Source organism: Scardinius erythrophthalmus (genome assembly GCF_964197995.2).
Source record: "Scardinius erythrophthalmus genome assembly, chromosome: 10".
Taxonomy (NCBI): domain Eukaryota; kingdom Metazoa; phylum Chordata; class Actinopteri; order Cypriniformes; family Leuciscidae; genus Scardinius; species Scardinius erythrophthalmus.
In genome coordinates this window covers 116,361-137,500 of record NC_138230.1, presented here as the reverse complement: position 1 = coordinate 137,500, position 21,140 = coordinate 116,361, and the positions used below count along the sequence as shown (strand labels likewise).

The following is a 21,140-nucleotide window of genomic DNA, read 5'->3' as shown; positions in this document are numbered from 1 at the left end:
CTAAAGCCAAGCCACAGCAGCCAAGAAAGAAAGATCAAGCGATCGCTACTTACAGAGAGGCAAAGTGTCAAAGCAAGTTAAAGATCGAAGAGACAGAGGAAAAGAGAAGAAAGAGGAGGAGTGACAGAGAGAAAACAAAGTGCAGACAGAGACGAGCGGCGGCTAAAGAGTGTAAAGATCCAGGTAAAGGTGCCACCCGTATCCTCCATCATTCAGAACCTGCTTCTGCTCAGTGTGTGTGTGAGTGTGAGAGAGAGAGGAAGCTCATGTTCTGTGTGTGTGTGAGAGGAAGCTCATGTTCAGTGTGGGCTGCTGTAGTGTGCACTGTGTAGTGTGCACTGTGTCGTTAGAGCCCTTAATAGCGCAGCACGTTTGAAGATGTCCGTGATGCAGAGGACGCCCTGCACAACCTGGACAGGAAGTGGGTTTGCGGACGGCAGATCGAGATTCAGTTCGCTCAGGGAGATCGCAAGAGTAAGTTCTGCTGGATCTGAGATGTGTGTGTGTGTGTGTGTGTGGAGTGTTTACGAGTGTCCTCTTGTGTTTCTCAGCACCCGGTCAGATGAAGACGAAGGAGCGTCAGTCTCCGCGCAGCGAACGGGATGGCAGACGCAGACGCTCTCGCAGCCGCAGTGACAGGCGTAGATCACGCAGCCAATCCTACGAGAGACGGCGCCGGCGGTCCGACAGCCCCCGAGAGTGAGTCACATGACCTCCGTCACATGATCTGTGATTCGTCGCATGACCTCCGTCGCATGATCGCCGTCGCATGACCTCCGCCTCCATCGCATGACCACCGTTGTATGACCTCCGTCGCATGACCTCCGCCTCCGTCGCATGACCTCCGTCGCATGACCTCCGTCGCATGACCTCCGTCGCATGACCTCCGTCGCATGACCTCCGTCGCATGACCTCCGTCGCATGACCGCCGTCGCATGACCGCCGTCGCATGACCTCCGTCGCATGACCTCCGTCGCATGACCTCCGTCGCATGACCTCCGTCGCATGACCTCCGTCGCATGACCTCCGTCGCATGATCTGTCACATGATCTCTGTGATCCGTCGCATGACCTCCGTCGCATGATCTCTGTGATCCGTCACATGATCTCTGTCGCATGACCTACATAACCTCTGTCACATGATCTCTGTGATCCGTCGCATGACCTCCGTCGCATGATCTCTGTGATCCGTCACATGATCTCTGTCGCATGACCTACATAACCTCTGTCACATGATCTCTGTGATCCGTCGCATGACCTCCATCACATGACCTCCGTCGCATGATCTCCGTCACATGATCTCTGTGATCCGTCGCATGACCTCCGTCGCATGATCTCTATCGCATGACCTACATAACCTCTGTCACATGATCTCTGTGATCCGTCACATGATCTCTGTCGCATGACCTACATAACCTCTGTCACATGATCTCTGTGATCCGTCGCATGACCTCCGTCGCATGATCTCTATCGCATGACCTACATAACCTCTGTCACATGATCTCTGTGATCCGTCACATGATCTCCGTCGCATGATCTCTGTCGCATGACCTACATAACCTCTGTCACATGATCTCTGTGATCCGTCGCATGACCTCCATCACATGACCTCCGTCGCATGATCTCCGTCACATGATCTCTGTGATCCGTCGCATGACCTCCGTCGCATGATCTATATCGCATGACCTACATAACCTCTGTCACATGATCTCTGATCCGTTGCATGACCTACATGACCTGCATCGCGTGACCTACGTCACCTCCGTCACATGACCCACATGATCTGTCACATGACCTCCGTCACATGACCTACATGATCTCCGTCACATGACCTACATGATCTGTCACATGACCCACATGATCTGTCACATGACCTCCGTCACATGACCTACATGATCTCCGTCACATGACCTACATGATCTGTCACATGACCCACATGATCTGTCACATGACCTCTGTCACATGACCTCCATGATCTGTCACATGATCTCTGTGGAGAACCGTAGCTCTGTGTGACGTGTGTTTCTCCCAGCAGCTCCAGAGGAAGGCCCCACAGCAGACGCAGCCGCAGTCGAGAACACGACAGGTAAATCCACCGACCCTTCCAGAGAAGCTTTACTGTTGGCTTTCACATTTAGGAGACGAAAATTTGACTCATTTTCAGGTTGTTTGTCGAAAATGTATGGAGTTTCTAATCAAAATATGACATTGTGTTTCAAAACAGGGCATTGATTTCATCACACCAGCAACTAGTCGCTTAATGAAGGGATTGCTCTGTAAACTAGGCTATTTAGACGCCTCTCTCCGCTCTAATGTTGACAGTCACACAGATCTCTGTGGCGCACATGAACCCATCACTTGTTTCCGCTTTAAAGGAGGACAGAAATCATGAATGAACACATTAACGCTTCTAAGCCTTGCGATTTAAAAACGAGTGATTTTAAAGGGGTGGTTGATTATGATTTCACATATCTAACTTTAGTTAGTGTGTAATGTTGCTGTTAGAGCATAAACAACATCTGCAAAGTTACAACGCTTAAAGTTCACAGCAAAGGGAGATATTTTTTTTAAAAGAAATTTTTACATTTTTAAGGACTACAACAAACGGCTGGTAGAGACTATACAAGCTTCCTCCAGGGTTAGTGACATCAGGAACCCTAGAATTTACATAAACCCCGCCCCCGGAACATGATTTATAGATTATCATGACAAGCTACATAAATTCATCAACTAACCATTCAGAAATGTTGTCTACATGATGTCACTTCTTGAGTCTCAATCTTTGACTCCGGTTTGAACATAAAAGGCAAAAAGTTTTTTAAATTTTAAGTGCATGTCTGTGTGAGGTTTTGTTAACACGAGCTGTTGAAGCTCCGCCCTCTGTGCCGGGAGCAGCAGCTCATTTGCATTTAAAGGGACAGACAAAAAAATGGAGTGTTTTTGCTCACCATCAAAAAGTGACAACTTTAACATGCTAAATAAAAAATATCTGTGGTATTTTGAGATAAAACTTCACACTCTGGGGACATCAGACACTTATTTTGCATCTTGTGAAAAGGGCGTTATACCACCCCTTTAAACCTAAAGCAGCTGAAGAGAAGTATTTTTGGTATATGTGTGTTGTCTGAGAGACGGTTCCTGAAATGCATACATCGCGTCATACTGACGCCTTATTGGGCTTGAACAGTGAAATTCACACACACACACACACACACACAGAGTGCCAAAATGCCCGTTGCTGCGAGGATTCTCATAAACAGTCTATATGTGCTAAGTAAACATTAACAGTGGAGAAAGAAAATGTGTGTAACAGTATATTAGATGCATGCGGTTAGTGCATGCGGTCTTAAAGTGACAGCAGCCTAATAACCCTGCTGCCGTCTGTCATTAATCTTGATCACTCAGTCACTTTAGTGCCTTTAATAACTTTAATTTACACAGTGAAGTCTCTCAGTGCTGATTGCTGTATATCAGGGTGTCAGAGTTCAGCTGAACCAGATAATCAAGCTCTGCCTAACCCTTCCAGACAGACGTGTTGGAGTCAGCTGGAGATGAACTCTGCTTTATACAATTCATGAAGTATTTCTAGTTGGGGGCTTGAAGTTTTCCAGGCAGGGTTTTTTCAGATGTGTCTTTGTTCTTGATCTTTCACCGTTTACTTCTGTCACTGTCTTCAGTGAGCTTCAGTTAGGCTAGTATTAGATTTATTATTATTTTTAGTATTGAATTTGATGAGAATTATGAAATTTCAGTGGTATCAGTTTTTTATGATAACCATATTTAAAGCAAAAATAACTTGCTACATACATACTTGCAAAAAATAACAATTATACATACAGTGAGGAAAATAAGTATTTGAACACCCTGCTATTTTGCAAGTTCTCTCACTTGGAAATCATGGAGGGGTCTGAAATTGTAATATATAATCTATAAAAAAAAAAAAAAAATCCAGAAATCACAATGTATGATTTTTTAACTATTTATTTGTGTGATACAGCTGCAAATAAGTATTTGAACACCTGAGAAAATCAATGTTATTATTTGGTACAGTAGCCTTTGTTTGCAATTACAGAGGTCAAACGTTTCCTGTAGTTTTTCACCAGGTTTGCACACACTGCAGGAGGGATTTTGGCCCACTCCTCCACACAGATCTTCTCTAGATCAGTCAGGTTTCTGGGCTGTCGCTGAGAAACACGGAGTTTGAGCTCCCTCCAAAGATTCTCTATTGGGTTTATGTCTGGAGACTGGCTAGGCCACGCCAGAACCTTGATATGCTTCTTACAGAGCCACTCCTTGGTTATCCTGGCTGTGTGCTTCGGGTCATTGTCATGTTGGAAGACCCAGCCTCGACCCATCTTCAATGCTCTAACTGAGGGAACGAGGTTGTTCCCCAAAATCTCGCAATACATGGCCCCGGTCATCCTCTCCTTAATACAGTGCAGTCGCCCTGTCCCATGTGCAGAAAAACACCCCCAAAGCATGATGCTACCACCCCCATGCTTCACAGTAGGGATGGTGTTCTTGGGATGGTACTCATCATTCTTCTTCCTCCAAACACGTTTAGTGGAATTATGGCCAAAAAGTTCTATTTTGGTCTCATCTGACCACATGACTTTCTCCCATGACTCCTCTGGATCATCCAAATGGTCATTGGCAAACTTAAGACGGGCCTTGACATGTGCTGGTTTAAGCAGGGGAACCTTCCGTGCCATGCATGATTTCAAACCATGACGTCTTAGTGTATAACCAACAGTAACCTTGGAAACGGTGGTCCCAGCTCTTTTCAGGTCATTGACCAGCTCCTCCCGTGTAGTTCTGGGCTGATTTCTAACCTTTCTTAGGATCATTGAGACCCCACGAGGTGAGATCTTGCATGGAGCCCCAGTCCGAGGGAGATTGACAGTCATGTTTAGCTTCTTCCATTTTCTAATGATTGCTCCAACAGTGGACCTTTTTTCACCAAGCTGCTTGGCCATTTCCCCGTAGCCCTTTCCAGCCTTGTGGAGGTGTACAATTTTGTCTCTAGTGTCTTTGGACAGCTCTTTGGTCTTGGCCATGTTAGTAGTTGGATTCTTACTGATTGTATGGGGTGGACAGGTGTCTTTATGCAGCTAACGACCTCAAACAGGTGCATCTAATTTAGGATAATAAATGGAGCGGAGGTGGACATTTTAAAGGCAGACTAACAGGTCTTTGAGGGTCAGAATTCTAGCTGATAGACAGGTGTTCAAATACTTATTTGCAGCTGTATCATACAAATAAATAGTTAAAAAATCATACATTGTGATATCTGGATTTTTTTTTTTTTTTTTTTATAGATTATGTATTACAATTTCAGAAATTTCACAATTTTACTGTAATGCTGTTGATGCACTAATTCTGTGTTCTTCAGAAAGTGAAAGTTGTTTATTCTTGTACCGTTTTCTGTATCGCAGAACAGTCTGAACTGCTTTATAACTGTGTGTTGTAGCTAGTGGATCAGGCACTTGCTGCGTCTCTTGTCTATAATTGGCATATGCAACTTATTTCCATCTTCCACACAGACATGTTTTTATTCTGAAATCAGCTGAAAACCCTGGATCACACTCCACACGTCTCCATTTAAACATCTGTGTGTCTCCAACAGCAGAATCTGTTCTATTGGGGTTTTATATCTGTAGATATTTCAGATCATGCCATCGTGATCCCTGCGTTTAACTCTGTGATGATGCGGATGAGGCGAGCTGACAGTCACTAACCCTAAAATTAGACCATATCTTGGAGAGCAGGGTTGCCGATATATAATCATTTATATAATTTATATTAATTTGAATTTATATTTAATAAATTACAAATAATCATGAAAATAAATGTAAAAAATAAACTTGTTTCTAATTTAGATTAGTAATTTTGATTCTGTAATTTTATTAGAGTATTTTTCATAAAGTAATTGTTCAAAAATATATGAATAAAAAGGAAGTAAACACTCAGTAATCTGGTGAATTTGTGCGCACTGGTAATATTTCTTAAAATAAAGACAAGGTAACCCTAATTTGACATGCAGCACACAGTGAGAATGGCATGAATATTGGATATAGCACAGCTTATTCTAAATCAAGAATTTAAAGTCGATTATGCGTCTCCAGTAAAGCTGAACTGACCGTCACACAGAGTAACACGATCGTACAGGTTTGTGAAATTAAATGTTTATTAAATATTCAGAGATTTGTTTAAATTAAATAGATGTGCATTTACTGAATGTTGACAGTAAATGAGAAAGTATTATATCCTATTGTTTTCAATAGGCATAATATAAAAGCAACACTATACTTTTTCACATACCATTTACTTTCTTTGTTTTACAGTTCTAACTAAGAATGTAATGGATATGACTGTTTAACTAAGGCTGTAAACTAATGAAGAATGGGAGTGCTGTGTGATCAGGTGCTGAGAACGTCAAAATAGAAGTCCCGCTTCTAACACATCGGCCAATCAGAAAAACGTATCAGCCGATATCGGTCGCCCACTAGCTAAGATAAGGTGGACATGAGGTGAAGCTCTGACTCTGAGCCGAGTCTGATAGGAGTGATGTTGCAGGAGCAGGAACTGGTCCACTGCTGTGTGTTTGATGCTCTTTACATGTAATGGTTCGTGTGTGTGTGTGTGTGTGTGTTGCACTGCAGTATTGTAATGGTCATGTGATCCCCAGGCACCGGCCGTCTGCGCGTGAACACCACCGCTCTCGAGGCGACGAGCGCTCCCGCAGCCCCTCTCACTCCAAGGCCCGGCCCGGACGCAGAGAGTCTGACGCGGCTCGGTCCCGGTCCAAGTCCATCAGCCCGCGTCAAGCCAACGACTTCCACTCGGAGAACCAGGATTCTGCTCTGGGCAAGACACACACGCGCTCCCCGTCCCGGTCCCGGTCCCCGTCCCGCTCACGGTCCCGCTCACGGTCCCGCTCCGGGCGCAAGTCCTGGGGGCATTAGAGCCGGAGCCACAACTTTGAGTCCTCAATGGGTTTTCTTCTTCGTTTTTCTCGGTTTAGTGTTTGGGATGCAGTGTGAAGGTGTATAAAACGGTCACACACCTGCCAGTTTCAGCTGTCAGTCTATTTCTTTTAATATGGAGAGAGAGTCAACCTACATCCAGTTTTAGCAAGCGTTCACATGTCTGTTGATCGGCTGCCAAGTATTCAGCGAAAGACGTCTTCTGGGTTTAGTTCACAAGCGCAGCTGCATTTGAGACAGAATGAGAGATGAATATGGCTTTCAATATTTTTGTATGAGATTTGTGTTAGTTGACCAGTAATGGCCATCCATTTAAAACGGTCTTCCATGAGTGTCTCGGATGTGTTTTTTACTTTTAAAATCTGCAGGCCTTTTACATGTAACCTCAAAATGAAATAAATTTCTTGTGCATCAGTTTGTTGTTGATCTCCTTGATCTCATTTTATCCTCAGATCTTGCTGCACGAGTTTCAAGGAAATTACTCTTGCTTACTAGCACATTGTGTACTTGTGTTTTAATGTCTAGACTGACTGGTAATTGATCCCCCTTGCATGTGTGATGTCACACAACAGAGCGTTTAGCCTTCTGATTGAGTGTCCAAAACCCTAAAATTTACTTTTTCTTATCGACTCACCCTCATTCCTTCCAAATCTGTTGGACTGTAACTAAAAGGATATTTTGAAAATTGTCTTAAAAAAAAAAAAAAATCTTTATTCAATGAGTCAAAATATGTTCATGTTCTACTTTTAGAAAAACTACAATTTGGAATAACATGAAGGAAATAATTTCCTGTCTAATCAAACAAGTTGATCATAAAATGCTGCTACTTTATTCTGTCCTTTGCTTTGAATAGTCATGTTCTCTACACGAGTGTCCTTTGACGACACGTGTCTCATAAACTGGCCGCTGACCTCGTGACCCCTCAGCATTACGTGACCGTAGTTTGCGTGGAACAGAACTGCCACTTGCATATAATCAATGAGGCTGTTTTCACGACAACAAAACCCATCCCATGATCTATTGCCTCTCGAGCCTCTGATTGGCTGAAAGGTGCTGAAGCTCCGCCCACTCAAAACATTGCTGTGCTCTCTGGCCATTGATTCTTCAAAGATGGGTTTAAAAATATTGACAGACATCGGCTTGAGGGAAAATCTTGATTGGGATCAGAGAGCAGTTCATGTATGAAATCGGACATGACCGATTGATCATTAATGAGGATAATAAGTATCGACAAATGGAGAACTAGTTAATCTCACAGACTCCATCAGCCTGTAACTGCACGCATGGGCTGCTGTTTTTGCGTTTACGTGTTGAGGTAAGCAGAACCTGAGCGAGTCTCTTCAGTTAACAGCTGAATCTGATGAATCAACCCTGAAAGCTTCTCCCAGTGTGAGTTGCTTGACTGCTGGTTCTCTCAGCGGAGGGTCGGTCAGTACCTCGGTGTCCACATGACCCTCAAGGGGGTCACACACCGGACGCGCCACGTCTAGGACAACTCTCACCTGAAAATCCGATAACATCAGCAATTTTCTGATTTCTGTAAATAAATATAAAACTAAATGTATATTGCAGCACGGGGTGAAATCCGTATATACATTAAGTACGATTTGAGACTTTAAATTTAATATAAAACTATGTAAATGGCGCGGCCCGATTTTGAACACGGTCCTGAGCCGTTGCTGGGCGCCGCGGACAGACGCCGAAAGGCGCCGCCGGTGTGTGTACTCTCATAGAGAATAATGTGTTCGAATTTAAAAGACGTGGCGCTGCGCGTTCGGTGTGCGACCCCCTTCAGTGGTGCTGCCTGTCTCAGTGAAGGGTCGGTCAGTGTCCACATGACCCTCAGTGGTGCTGTCTCTCAGCGGAGGGTCGGTCAGTGTCCACATGACCCTCAGTGGTGCTGTCTCTCAGCGGAGGGTCGGTCAGTGTCCACATGACCCTCAGTGGTGCTGTCTCTCAGCGGAGGGTCGGTCAGTCCCTCTGTGTCCACATGACCCTCAGTGGTGCTGCATCTCTCAGTGAAGGGTCGGTCAGTGTCCACATGACCCTCAGTGGTGCTGTCTCTCAGCGGAGGGTCGGTCAGTGTCCACATGACCCTCAGTGGTGCTGTCTCTCAGCGGAGGGTCGGTCAATGTCCACATGACCCTCAGTGGTGCTGTCTCTCAGCGGAGGGTCGGTCAGTCCCTCTGTGTCCACATGACCCTCAGTGGTGCTGCATCTCTCAGTGAAGGGTCGGTCAGTGTCCACATGACCCTCAGTGGTGCTGCCTGTCTCAGCGGAGGGTCGGTCAGTGTCCACATGACCCTCAGTGGTGCTGTCTCTCAGCGGAGGGTCGGTCAATGTCCACATGACCCTCAGGCCTTTACTGCACGGCACGCAACACACCGCATCGATCACTTGTTCCAGGATATAAAGTCACCAGCGACCTACATTTGCCAAACCAGTGTCTCTTTCAGCTAATAGCGAAGCAGATGTATTTGGATCATGCCATTAGCTGGATTCAGTTTTTCTCATTTAACATTTTTATATCTTTGAGAGAAGTGACTATTTCAAATGGTGAGTACTGCTCATTTTCTATCGTCTGTGAACTTTTGTTATCAGTTTTCAGCCTCATATTAATAGACGTGCCTCCAGATCTCAGTAAGGTTACACAGACGGCACTTGTCAGCATGTTTTGGCGCTGTAGCCCGTGTTAAAGTACAGCATGGTATGTGTTGTGTGCGTGACTGAGCTGTTTCTCGGCCCGTCAGGAGGATGGGGGACTGGAACTTCTTGGGGGGAATTCTGGAGGAGGTCCACATCCACTCCACCATGGTGGGAAAGATCTGGCTCACCATCCTCTTCATCTTCCGCATGCTGGTTCTGGGCGTGGCGGCCGAGGACGTGTGGAACGACGAGCAGTCCGACTTCATCTGTAACACGGAGCAGCCCGGCTGCCACAACGTGTGCTACGACCAGGCCTTCCCCATCTCCCTGATCCGCTACTGGGTGCTGCAGGTCATCTTCGTGTCCTCGCCCTCGCTGGTCTACATGGGTCACGCCATCTACCGGCTGCGTGTGCTGGAGAAGGAGCGGCACTGCAAGAGAGTGGCCCTGCGTCGGGAGCTGGAGACCATGGACCCGGAGGTTCTGGAGCCCCGGCGTCGGGTTGAGCGGGAGCTCAGGCAGCTGGAGACCGGGAAGCTCAACAAGGCTCCGCTGCGGGGGTCTCTGCTCAGGACATACGTGGCCCACATCGTGACCCGGTCCGTGGTGGAGATGGGCTTCATGCTGGGCCAGTACCTGCTGTACGGGCACCACCTGGAGCCGCTGTACAAGTGTGAGCGGGAGCCGTGCCCCAACACCGTGGACTGCTTCGTCTCCCGGCCCACGGAGAAGAGCGTGTTCATGGTGTTCATGCAGGGCATCGCAGCGGTGTCCCTGTTCCTCAGCCTGTTGGAGATCCTGCATCTCGCATACAAGAAGCTGAAGACGGGAATCCTGGACTACTATCCTCAGCTGAAAGATGACCTGGGAGATTATTACGGCAAGAAGAACTCAGTGGTGCATCAGGCGTGTGTGAGCCAGGGGCGGAAAGCCACCATTCCCACGGTCCCGGGCGGATTCGCTCCGCTCCTGGAGAAACAGGGCAACGGCCCCACTTACCCTGCGCTCATCAGCCCCCTGTGCGGCTTCATCCCGGTCAAGGGCGAGCCGGGTCTGGACCCGCAGAGGGAGAACCGGGACCTCATTCTCAGTCCGCTGGAGCGCAACAGCAACTCCAACAACACGAGCGGGACCCGCTCTCCGCTGGTGCTCGAGTCCGAGAGCTCGGTTCTGACGGCGCTGCGCAAGCAGAGGAGAGCGAGCCCGGCCTGGAACTGCAGCACCGTGATGGAGGGCAACGGGTCGGACAGCGGAGACTCCAGCGCCGGGCCTGAGGCCGACCCGAGCATGAGGACTCGCTGCGGACGGGCTGTGTCCAGGTCCGACCTGAGGAGAGCCGGCAGAACACACACGCCCGACTCTGTGGCGGAGCTGAGCTCTGGGTCACGGCACCACAGTTCTGTGGAGAGTCCCAGCTTCTCTCCGGGCCGACAGAGAGCGTCCCCGACCGGCAGCAGACGAGCAGGCCTAAAGATCTGAAGATACTCCAGATACTCTCCTGTGTCTTTATTAACACTTTAGGCAGATCTGAAGATACTCTACTGTGTGTAATACACTTTCGTCTTTATTAGCCCTAAAGGCCATTGCACACTGAGTCCGAAATTTTCGTATGCGTTTTTTCGTGTTCGTCAGCTTTAAAATTCGTCACGCACAGAAACCTTGCACACTGAGTCCGATGCGTATTTATTAAACCTTTGCGGAAAAAAACGCAAAAAATACCAAATGGATTCATCAAGCAGTGAGGATGATTTTGTGGCACTCTTTCTTAAAAAGAGAAAAAGAAAGAGGAAATATTGGGTCCATCCAATCCTGAGATTGCGCCGAGAGGAAGGAGAGTTTCACCTCCTTATCAAGGAGTTTAGAAATTATCCCGAGTGATTCAAAATTTACCCCAGAATGTCAGAGGCTCAGTTTGATGCTTTGCTAGCGATACTGGGGCCACATATTAAAAAGAAGACCACCAATTTCTGTGAACCAATCGATCCTGAACAGAGACTGCGTATGTCTAATGCACGGACGGACGGACACACACACGGACGGCGGAGCTGTGTACAGGTTATATTTTATACCCAAATAATACATGATTAGTAATCGAATTGGCTGCTCAATCACACCTTAATCGATCCGAAATTTCGATCTGATTGAAAGGGGAGGTTTATTCAGGGATTAAAGTGAAAAAAATTCTTCTGACTGAATTTTTTTTTAGGCCAAGTCATATTCCTTTAACTTTTTACATAGTCGAGACCAATAGCGTTTTAAGGGGAGACGTTTTAAACCACTTTAATATTGCCAGTAGGCGTATTTTAAAAGCTATTTTAATCTATGAAAACCAGGCAGGGAGCATGTGTACTGTACACTGTAGAGCACGAACGGCAGCATTGTGACTAGCTTCTGATTGATGGTGACCTAGCACTTTTATTCCATCTAGCACCATTATTGCCATATTGAAGTCTCCTGTGACATACTGTGCAAAGACACGTACCTGGCTGTTTGATTTTTTTAGTCCACGAACTAAAAGGCTTGCCATTCTCCCCCCATTTCGCTAAGCCTTCCCCTTTACTTAAACTTTCGTTAAGTAAAGAATAGAAGAATAGAATAGAATGAGGCATTTATATAGCGCTTTCATATGTACTACTGTACACCCAAAGCGCTTTACAATCATATCAGGGGTCTCTCCTCAACCACCACCAGTGTGTAGCATTCACTTGGATGATGCGACGGCAGCCACAGAACAACGGCGCCAGTGCGCTCACCACACACCAGCTATAGGTGGAGAGAGGAGAGAGAGTGATGGAGCCAATTCAATGTAAGGGGATTATTAGGAGGCCATGATTGGTAAGGGCCAATGTGTGGAATGTGGCCAGGACACCGGGGTTACACCCCTACTCTTTACGAGAAATGCCATGGGATTTTTAATGACCACAGAGAGTCAGGACCTCGGTTTTACGACTCATCCGAAGGACGGTGCTCTTTGACAGTATAGTGTCCCCGTCACTACACTGGGGCGTTAGGACCCACACAGACCACAGGGTGAGCACCCCCTGCTGGCCTCACTAACACCTCTTCCAGCAGCAACCTGGTTTTTCTCAGGAGGTCTCCCATCCAGGTACTAACCAGGCTCAGCCCTGCTTAGCTTCAGTGGGCAACCAGTCTTGGGCTACAGGGTGATATGGCTGCTGGTTGTAAAGGGGAAAATATTATATATAGGCAAATCATAACACGTTTACACAAAATTTGTTAACACACACAAGTACTTTTCCCCTTTACTTAACATAAATTGTAAGAATATGACTAATAGTAAAGACTAGTAAACATTAGGCCTATGCTAATGTTTATATGGTGCTAGAAAGCTATTAAATAGCAGTCCCAAACTAGTTTTTGTTAATACAATGTTGGTATGAGCCACTACAGTCATTTAAAAATATAAAAAATAAATACAAAGAAAAATAGTGGCATTTTGGGGTTAATATGGAAACGACAGTTACCATGGTGAATACACAATATTAACTATAACTGTTAATGAAACATGGAAACTGCTCCTGGTGAATAGAATGAAAATCATCCCTGCATTACTTTTATTTCGGGTAATTTACAACGTAACGGCGTTGCATGCTCGTAGTTTCTTTTGCACTAGCTTGATCAGTGAGGCGATACAGCGCGCGCCGCTGCATTTGCGCGTGCAATTGAGTGTGCGCTACGAGAACTGATAGGACAAGAAAGTCAGTTTTTCTGAGGTGAAAAACTTTATTTCAGCGTACACTTATGTCACTGCCTGGTAGTTCCTATTGTGCTGGGTTTTCTGAAGTAGTCATGAATCGCCTCTCATAACACAACATGCTCTAATAAACACGCACGCAGAGTGGAAAAGGAGGAGCGGAGGAGAGGGGAGCAAGGATCACAGCGCAAATTTGAACTATATCGATATATGCGATATGGTCTAATTCCATATCGCATTTCAAAAATATATCGATATATTTTTTTATATCTATATCGCCCAGCCCTACCTGCATTATAAGTGTCTCCATTCTACCTGTCTACCTATTCAGCTGTAGCCTGACATGCACTTTCCGTGAGCGGTAATTGAAAACCCGGAGTGGACCATAAGCGAAGTGATTACAGAACGCTTAAAGTGGAGAGAGGAACGTGCTTTTGCTCCACTCCAGGCTTTGATCATATCCCCTTCAGCAGGGTGAATACACCTCGTCTTTCCTTAAAGACCTATTCAAACTAAAATTAAGACATTTATTACACTATTTGAGAAATGAAAGCCTATATACGGCCTTAAAATTATTAAAAGTGAATTTAAGACATTAAGGACAGACTGGAACCATATTGACGGAAATCCGTCATAGACTTGCTGCAATTAACGGAAATCCGTCGTAGCGACGGAGAACTTTAATCCCTGTTTATTCCTTTTCGCTTGTACGGTGGCTCTGAATTGTCAAAAAACCTCTCAAAATACTGGCTGTGGATGCGAAAAACGCAGAAAATCGAACCCGATCCGAATCTTTTTTTATTACGGACGAAAGTTTCGTAGACAGTGTGCAAGCGTGATTGACATAACGTGAGGTCGCATTTTTTTTTTTACGTGAGAATTTCGGACTCAGTGTGCAATGGCCTTAATGGCTGATCTGAAGATACTCCAGATACTCTCCTGTGTCTTTATTAACACTATAGGTCACATGACAGGTTTCTGTCTCTCAAGTAAGATTTTGTTTTGCTTTGGTGAAGGGATAGTTCACCCAAATAAATGATCATTCTGTCATCATGTAAATGTCTTAAGGTTATTTAGATTTTTTGTTGTTGTTTGTTTTGGTCCATAAAATGAGCCAATGGGAACCAAACTGGTTTGTGACACAGATTTGGAACAACATGAGGGCGAGTAAATGATGACAATGGGCTTTTGTTTTGGGTGAACTATATCTTTAAATTCTAGTCTAGCATTATTTTTTTCCTGGACCCTTATAGTGTGTTTAAATGTTTAACTTCTAAAATGAGGACTCATGGCTGCATGTTCTTCTAGATGTAAATGTGTTTTTAGCTGAAACCATCGCTGATTGACAGACATATCTCCGTGTGAACAGTGATGTGTACAGTACAGAGAGAAGCGAATACATGCTGAGAGTTTGTGTACTCTTATAACCCCCTTATAATGTTTATAACCCCCTTGCCGAATTTATGCAAATATGAGAGAAAATGTCATTCTGAACAAAAAAATGTCATCCCTCAATTTTTTTAAACCATAATCATCTTGCAGATTCTGTAAGGGTAGGCAAACATACGCACCAAACTATCGAGGCAAAGCTACAAAGGGATTATTTCCCACAATGCACCTGTCTCGCCTTCAAATACATTTGACAATTGAAATGTAAAAAGTTTGATCAATATTTTTCCGAAATCAACACACAGATCTCATATATAGGGTTATGTTGCGCACTTTAGGCAGGGAGGGTGTTGCACGAATGTACCTGTTAAACTGAAGATGCAGAAGAGTGAGTGTTTCGGATTGTAAAGATCATGTTCGCGTACAGATACGGGTCTCTGAAGAACGGCACGTGTGTTTGAGCTCAGGATCATGGACTCGCTCCTCCACTAACTGTTCTGACGATCTAAAAGAAGTTGATTCTGTATGTACAAGAACCCTGTAAGAGCGTTATCTTATGTCCTGTACGTGATTTAGTCTCAGTCACTAACAGTTTAACGTAGTGTAAGGTGAACATATTTAAATATGGGACTGAAGACTCAAGAGTTCATCTAAGACACTTCTGAAGCATTGTTTTTAATAAAGTTTTATATTAAAGCATCAAGGTCTAATTTAAAGTCTTTAAATATGCATGTTAATATGTTCTTCAAGTGTATAACTAATGTTGTAAGTTAAACATAAATTGTATGTTTGTAGTTTCATAAATCTCTACTAATATTATTATACCAATATCCACAAATCAAGAACGGTGCAAAATGTTTATTTTATTAAATATCAGGCACAAATATGTTGAACATAAATTGTCACTTCTTAGACATTGTATTACAAAACAAACATTAATGAACAAATAATATTTTTTACTAATGCAAAGAAAAATGTCAAAATGTCAACGAGGTTTTATTCGGTTGCTTCTTCCTGCGCCGGCTCGTACTGCAGGAGCTGTGGGTGAAGGTCACAGAACAGGGTCATTCTCTCACACACACACACACACACACACACACACACACACACACACACACACACACACACACACACACACACACACACACACACACACACCATGAGCTGAAGCGCCTGTCTAACACTCAGAACTCTTCTCTTCACTCTCTCTCACACACACACACACACACACACACACACACACACACACACACACACACACCATGAGCTGAAGCGCCTGTCTAACACTCAGAACTCTTCTCTTCATTCTCTCTCACACACACTCACACTCACACACACACACACACACACACACACACACACACACACACACACACCATGAGCTGAAGCGCCTGTCTAACACTCAGAACTCTTCTCTTCACTCTCTCTCACACACACACACACACACACACACACACACACACACACACACACACACACACACACCATGAGCTGAAGCGCCTGTCTAACACTCAGAACTCTTCTCTTCATTCTCTCTCACACACACTCACACACACACACACACACACACACACACACACACACACACACACACACACACACACACCATGAGCTGAAGCGCCTGTCTAACACTCAGAACTCTTCTCTTCACTCTCTCTCACACACACACACACACACACACACACACACACCATGAGCTGAAGCGCCTGTCTAACACTCAGAACTCTTCTCTTCACTCTCTCTCACACACACACACACACACACACACACACACACACACACACACACACACACGATGAGCTGAAGCGCCTGTCTAACACTCAGAACTCTTCTCTTCACTCTCTCTCACACACACACACACACACACACACACACACACACACACACCATGAGCTGAAGCGCCTGTCTAACACTCAGAACTCTTCTCTTCACTCTCTCTCACACACACACACACACACACACACACACACACACACACACACACACACACACACCATGAGCTGAAGCGCCTGTCTAACACTCAGAACTCTTCTCTTCACTCTCTCTCACACACACACACACACACACACACACACACACACACACACACACACCATGAGCTGAAGCGCCTGTCTAACACTCAGAACTCTTCTCTTCATTCTCTCTCACACACACACACACACACACACACACACCATGAGCTGAAGCGCCTGTCTAACACTCATAACTCTTCTCTTCACTCTCTCTCACACACACACACACACACACACACACACACACACACACACACACACACACACACACACACACACACACACACCATGAGCTGAAGCGCCTGTCTAACACTCAGAACTCTTCTCTTCATTCTCTCACACACACACACACACACACACACACACACACACACACACACGCTTCTGTGAATGTGCTAGCGGTGTGATCCTCTCACCCTGTTCCTCAGATCCTTGTTCTCGGCCAGGAGCTGCTCATACTTCTTCTGTAAGTCCGTCAGCTCCAGACGCAGCGTCTCCGAGTCGTCCTCCTCCGGCCCTGCGACGCCCAGCTGATGCTTGATGAAGCTGAGGTTAGGGTTAGTTAAGGCCGGTAATCCCTCCACACATCCACACTGACTCCATGTAAACCACACTCACATCAGTCTTTGTTAAAACACATTAGTACACGTTTGTCATTTAAAGCTCCAATATGTAGGAATTTTGTAATAAAATTTCCAAAAATAACTTGCACAGGGTGATATATTTCCTCCAGTTGTGTACTTACAATATCTCAAAAGTCTCCAAAGATTTTTTATTTCAGAGAAATTCCGATTTTAAATAACTGGCCGTCCCGGAAAAGAAATGTCGCGCCTCAGTGACGCAATCCTTTTTCCGGTGTGGACCATGTGATAGGATATTCCACCACACCGGATTTTTTTTTTTTTTTTTTTTTTTTTTTTTACAACAACTTTATTGAGGTTTTTTTTTTATCACAATAAACAATAAAGACGTCTGACAAAGAATAAAAAAAAGAATAAAATAAAAAATATGACCCACCACACCGGAATATCGCATGGTCAAATGCGGAAGTGGTGGTTAAAGCGTTATAGCCATAGACTGTATGGTTATAGCTGTTATGGATCACGAACTCTTTGGCGAGTATTGAAGTGCCAACAAAACGAAAGCGTCCATATTCTGATACACGCAGACTGTGTGACAAACGGAGAAATAAAACCCGGATAAATATCGGCAGGCGTTTTCGAGATGGAGAGAGCTGCGCGTCAATCTTGGACTTGACAGAGACGATCTGCTCTCGCGAGTGTATTGATAGACAGGTAAGACATGCAACTGTCAATAATAGCACTTATAAACAAAGTTATATTGCTCTTTGTACTTTGGTAAGGCTTTTTATCACGTGTGGTGACCGAGATTATGGCAGTACAATTAAATAGAATCGGATATGATGTTAAAAAAATATATTTAGTCATTACTTGCAAATGTTCGTTCAAATTTACTTTTAGATATTGGTTTGAACACGTTAAACAACACGGCATTAACCATAAAAACGTAAAACTGCACAACATTAACCAAACAAATCATTTGACAAATAGCTGTATGTTGTAACGGGATAATATAGCATAACATTTCACGTTCCTTGCAGTTCATTAATTATGATAACATAAAATAATACGATCAGACATACAGGTAATACAAAAACGAATAAATTACCTCATCCGTGATCATGATTCATTAATTCCATGTAGATATATCGCTAGATGGTGAAAACAACGACATCTCCCATCGTCACCTCCTTCATAGCGTCATCAAGCTTCGCCTTTGTTATTGTTGAAACTGCGCCCTCTTGTGGTCAAATACCAAAGTCACATACTGGAGCTTTAATTCAATGTCTTTAGTTCGCTACAAGCTTGGGCGTAACAGTCAGAAGTTATTTAAATATATTATTCATAGCATTGCATTCACAAAATTGTTATTCATAAATCAAATTTTAATTGAAATTAACTCAATTGCAGCATGATAAAAATACGGCGTGTTTTATCAGATGAATGAAAGTGCGGTTACGTTAAACAATGGGATCTAGTTTTGCTTTACATCAGTCTAAACAGAATGAGCTGTTGTAGCGACGAGATTGAGAGCAGATTCTGGTCTCAGATCAGCAGATTTGAGCAGATTCTGGTCTCAGATCAGCAGATTAGAGCAGATTCTGGTCTCAGATCAGCAGATTAGAGCACATTCTGGTCTCAGATCAGCAGATTTGAGCAGATTCTGGTCTCAGATCAGCAGATTAGAGCAGATTCTGGTCTCAGATCAGCAGATTAGAGCACATTCTGGTCTCAGATCAGCAGATTTGAGCAGATTCTGGTCTCAGATCAGCAGATTAGAGCAGATTCTGGTCTCAGATCAGCAGATTTGAGCAGATTCTGGTCTCAGATCAGCAGATTTGAGCAGATTCTGGTCTCAGATCAGCAGATTAGAGCAGATTCTGGTCTCAGATCAGCAGATTTGAGCAGATTCTGGTCTCAGATCAGCAGATTTGAGCAGATTCTGGTCTCAGATCAGCAGATTTGAGCAGATTCTGGTCTCAGATCAGCAGATTTGAGCAGATTCTGGTCTCAGATCAGCAGATTAGAGCAGATTCTGGTCTCAGATCAGCAGATTAGAGCAGATTCTGGTCTCAGATCAGCAGATTAGAGCAGATTCTGGTCTGAGGACAGCAGATTAGAGCAGATTCTGGTCTCAGATCAGCACAGAAGCGTTTGGTTTCAGTGGCGGTAAAGGATACTCCAAGGCATTGTTGGGTTTCTCCGTTTCCTCGTACAAAGCCACCAAGACTGAAATACAGAAGGTCTAATTAGCTGCATGCAAAAGATGTTTGATTAATATTGATTTGATGAGTGATTTCACCATTGGTGAGACTGTCGAGGACTCCGGCCTTCTCCAGATATCTCCTGAACTGCTCTCGCTTCGACTCGGAGGCCTGCAAACATCACACCACAGAAGAACACTCAAATAAACCATTTCCACTTCAGGACAAAGTGTGTAAGTTAACTTTCCCAATCTCGAGCTGAAGTAGGTGAAACATTCACACACATTCAGCTGTGAGTTAGAGGACTCACAGAAGACAGTTATTCACACACACACACACACACACACACACACACACACACACACACATATTAGAGCAGTTGAATAACATTTAAAGTGTCTAAATGTCACTTTGTCAGATTCTGTATCAAGTGTCTAGTATCTGAGTCAGTATTGTGTTTGTTAGTGTCGCTAGTTAATGAGATTCTGTTCAGCTGTGTGAACTTCAGGAGAACCGACACTAAAACACCAGCGGCTTTAACGAAGACAACATAACTTATCCAAACACACACTTTATCACACATTTACACTGTAAGATTAAAGTGTACGTTCTGTCACTACGTCCGTGAAAGATATATAACGTTAGCTTTTAAAAGCTAAACAACAGCTCAAATGCTTTCTGTTCTAGTTAAACAGCATCTTTACATGTATAAATGTCGAGTTTTATTTACTCACTCTGTAATGCGCCATCGCGAATGACAGCCACGAAATGTTTGTTCGCCAAATGCCTCGGACGGGCGACTCTTCCGTGCGCATGCGCTGAGCAAAGGCGGAAACACAACACACACGGTCGCCCTGGCAACGCTTAAAGGGACCGTCATCAACACTAACTGCTACACATAAGGAAATGAGTCTTTGTGGATGTATGGTCATATTATTTTATCAATATAGTTATTACATTTATTCATTGTTAATGTTTTTTGGCGATATACAAGCGGGATAGATTAATTAACAGACTCACATATATTTATTTTCATTTATGTGTTTCATTTAGTTTGAAAACTAATTTCTCTCGACTGTGGTTACAGCATTTACAGCCTGAAAATATAAAATCATATAATTATCGTCATGATTCATATTTTTCGTCTCGTTTTCGTTGATGAAATGAACAGTGTTTCTGAGTAATTTACTAGATTTAAAATTACAGTTGATTAATTCACCACACAGCAATAATGACCAAAGACTTTCATAAATAAAATCATGTAATATTTTTGCAGAAATAATAATAATAATGCTGGAATGCAGAAATACTACACAGAGCAAACTGCTATATTAAGATAGCATGTTAGAAAAAGTAAATAAATACAATAATTCTTGGATTTAATAGATTTCTCCATACACTAATTATATAAAACTATATTGGCAGTTCATGATACTTGCATTGAAAGATATAGAAACAGATGAACTTATCAATTATCCTGTGTCTCCCTCTAGTGTTCAATATTAATGTCACAGTTTTTCAGTCATTCAGACTCGTTTATCAAACTAAAGTCACTTTATCAAACAGCGATCACAACATCAGTCTATGTGGGATAAACTGAGGATCATT

General features: G+C 44.0%; 3 protein-coding genes across 4 annotated transcripts in view; 2 read left to right on the top strand and 1 right to left on the bottom strand.

Annotated features, from left to right (window-relative positions):
* srsf10b (serine and arginine rich splicing factor 10b) overlaps positions 1–7,678 on the top strand; it is a 10,610-nt gene extending 2,932 nt beyond the window's left edge. The window contains exons 3-6 of one of the 2 annotated variants that reach the window (XM_081377181.1): positions 371–474; positions 552–699; positions 2,035–2,085; positions 6,688–7,678. In XM_081377181.1, the coding sequence (XP_081233307.1) occupies positions 371–474; positions 552–699; positions 2,035–2,085; positions 6,688–6,964 (580 nt within the window). In that variant the 3' untranslated portion in view covers positions 6,965–7,678. Of the gene's footprint in view, positions 1–370; positions 475–551; positions 700–2,031; positions 2,086–6,687 lie in introns of both variants that reach the window. The other variant, XM_081377180.1, reaches the window with a different exon arrangement.
* Positions 7,679–9,739: 2,061 nt separating this feature from the next.
* Positions 9,740–11,110, top strand: gja9b (gap junction protein alpha 9b; the record flags this gene model as incomplete). The annotated part of the gene is made up of 1 exon (XM_081375713.1): positions 9,740–11,110. The coding sequence occupies one exon, from the start codon at positions 9,740–9,742 to the stop codon at positions 11,108–11,110; it is 1,371 nt and encodes a 456-aa protein (XP_081231839.1).
* A 4,468-nt stretch (positions 11,111–15,578) lies between these two features.
* Positions 15,579–20,356, bottom strand: mycbp (MYC binding protein). The gene is made up of 5 exons (XM_081375927.1): positions 20,267–20,356; positions 19,631–19,703; positions 19,509–19,557; positions 17,164–17,293; positions 15,579–15,773 (listed from the first exon to the last, which is right to left on the bottom strand). Exons 1-5 carry the CDS (start codon positions 20,345–20,347, stop codon positions 15,732–15,734), a joined length of 375 nt encoding a protein of 124 aa, XP_081232053.1. The 5' UTR covers positions 20,348–20,356; the 3' UTR covers positions 15,579–15,731.
* Between the last annotated feature and the right edge of the window lie 784 nt (positions 20,357–21,140).

Bases quoted from the DNA above. Each gene is read 5' to 3' on its own strand.
- mycbp (XM_081375927.1), bottom strand. From the start codon at position 20,347: ATGCGCACGGAAGAGTCGCCCGTCCGAGGCATTTGGCGAACAAACATT. The intron at 19,558-19,630 runs GTGAAATCACTC...TCTGTATTTCAG, and splicing joins CCTCGACAGTCTCACCAATG to TCTTGGTGGCTTTGTACGAG. The intron at 15,774-17,163 runs GTGAGAGGATCA...CTTCACCCACAG, and splicing joins ACAAGGATCTGAGGAACAGG to CTCCTGCAGTACGAGCCGGC.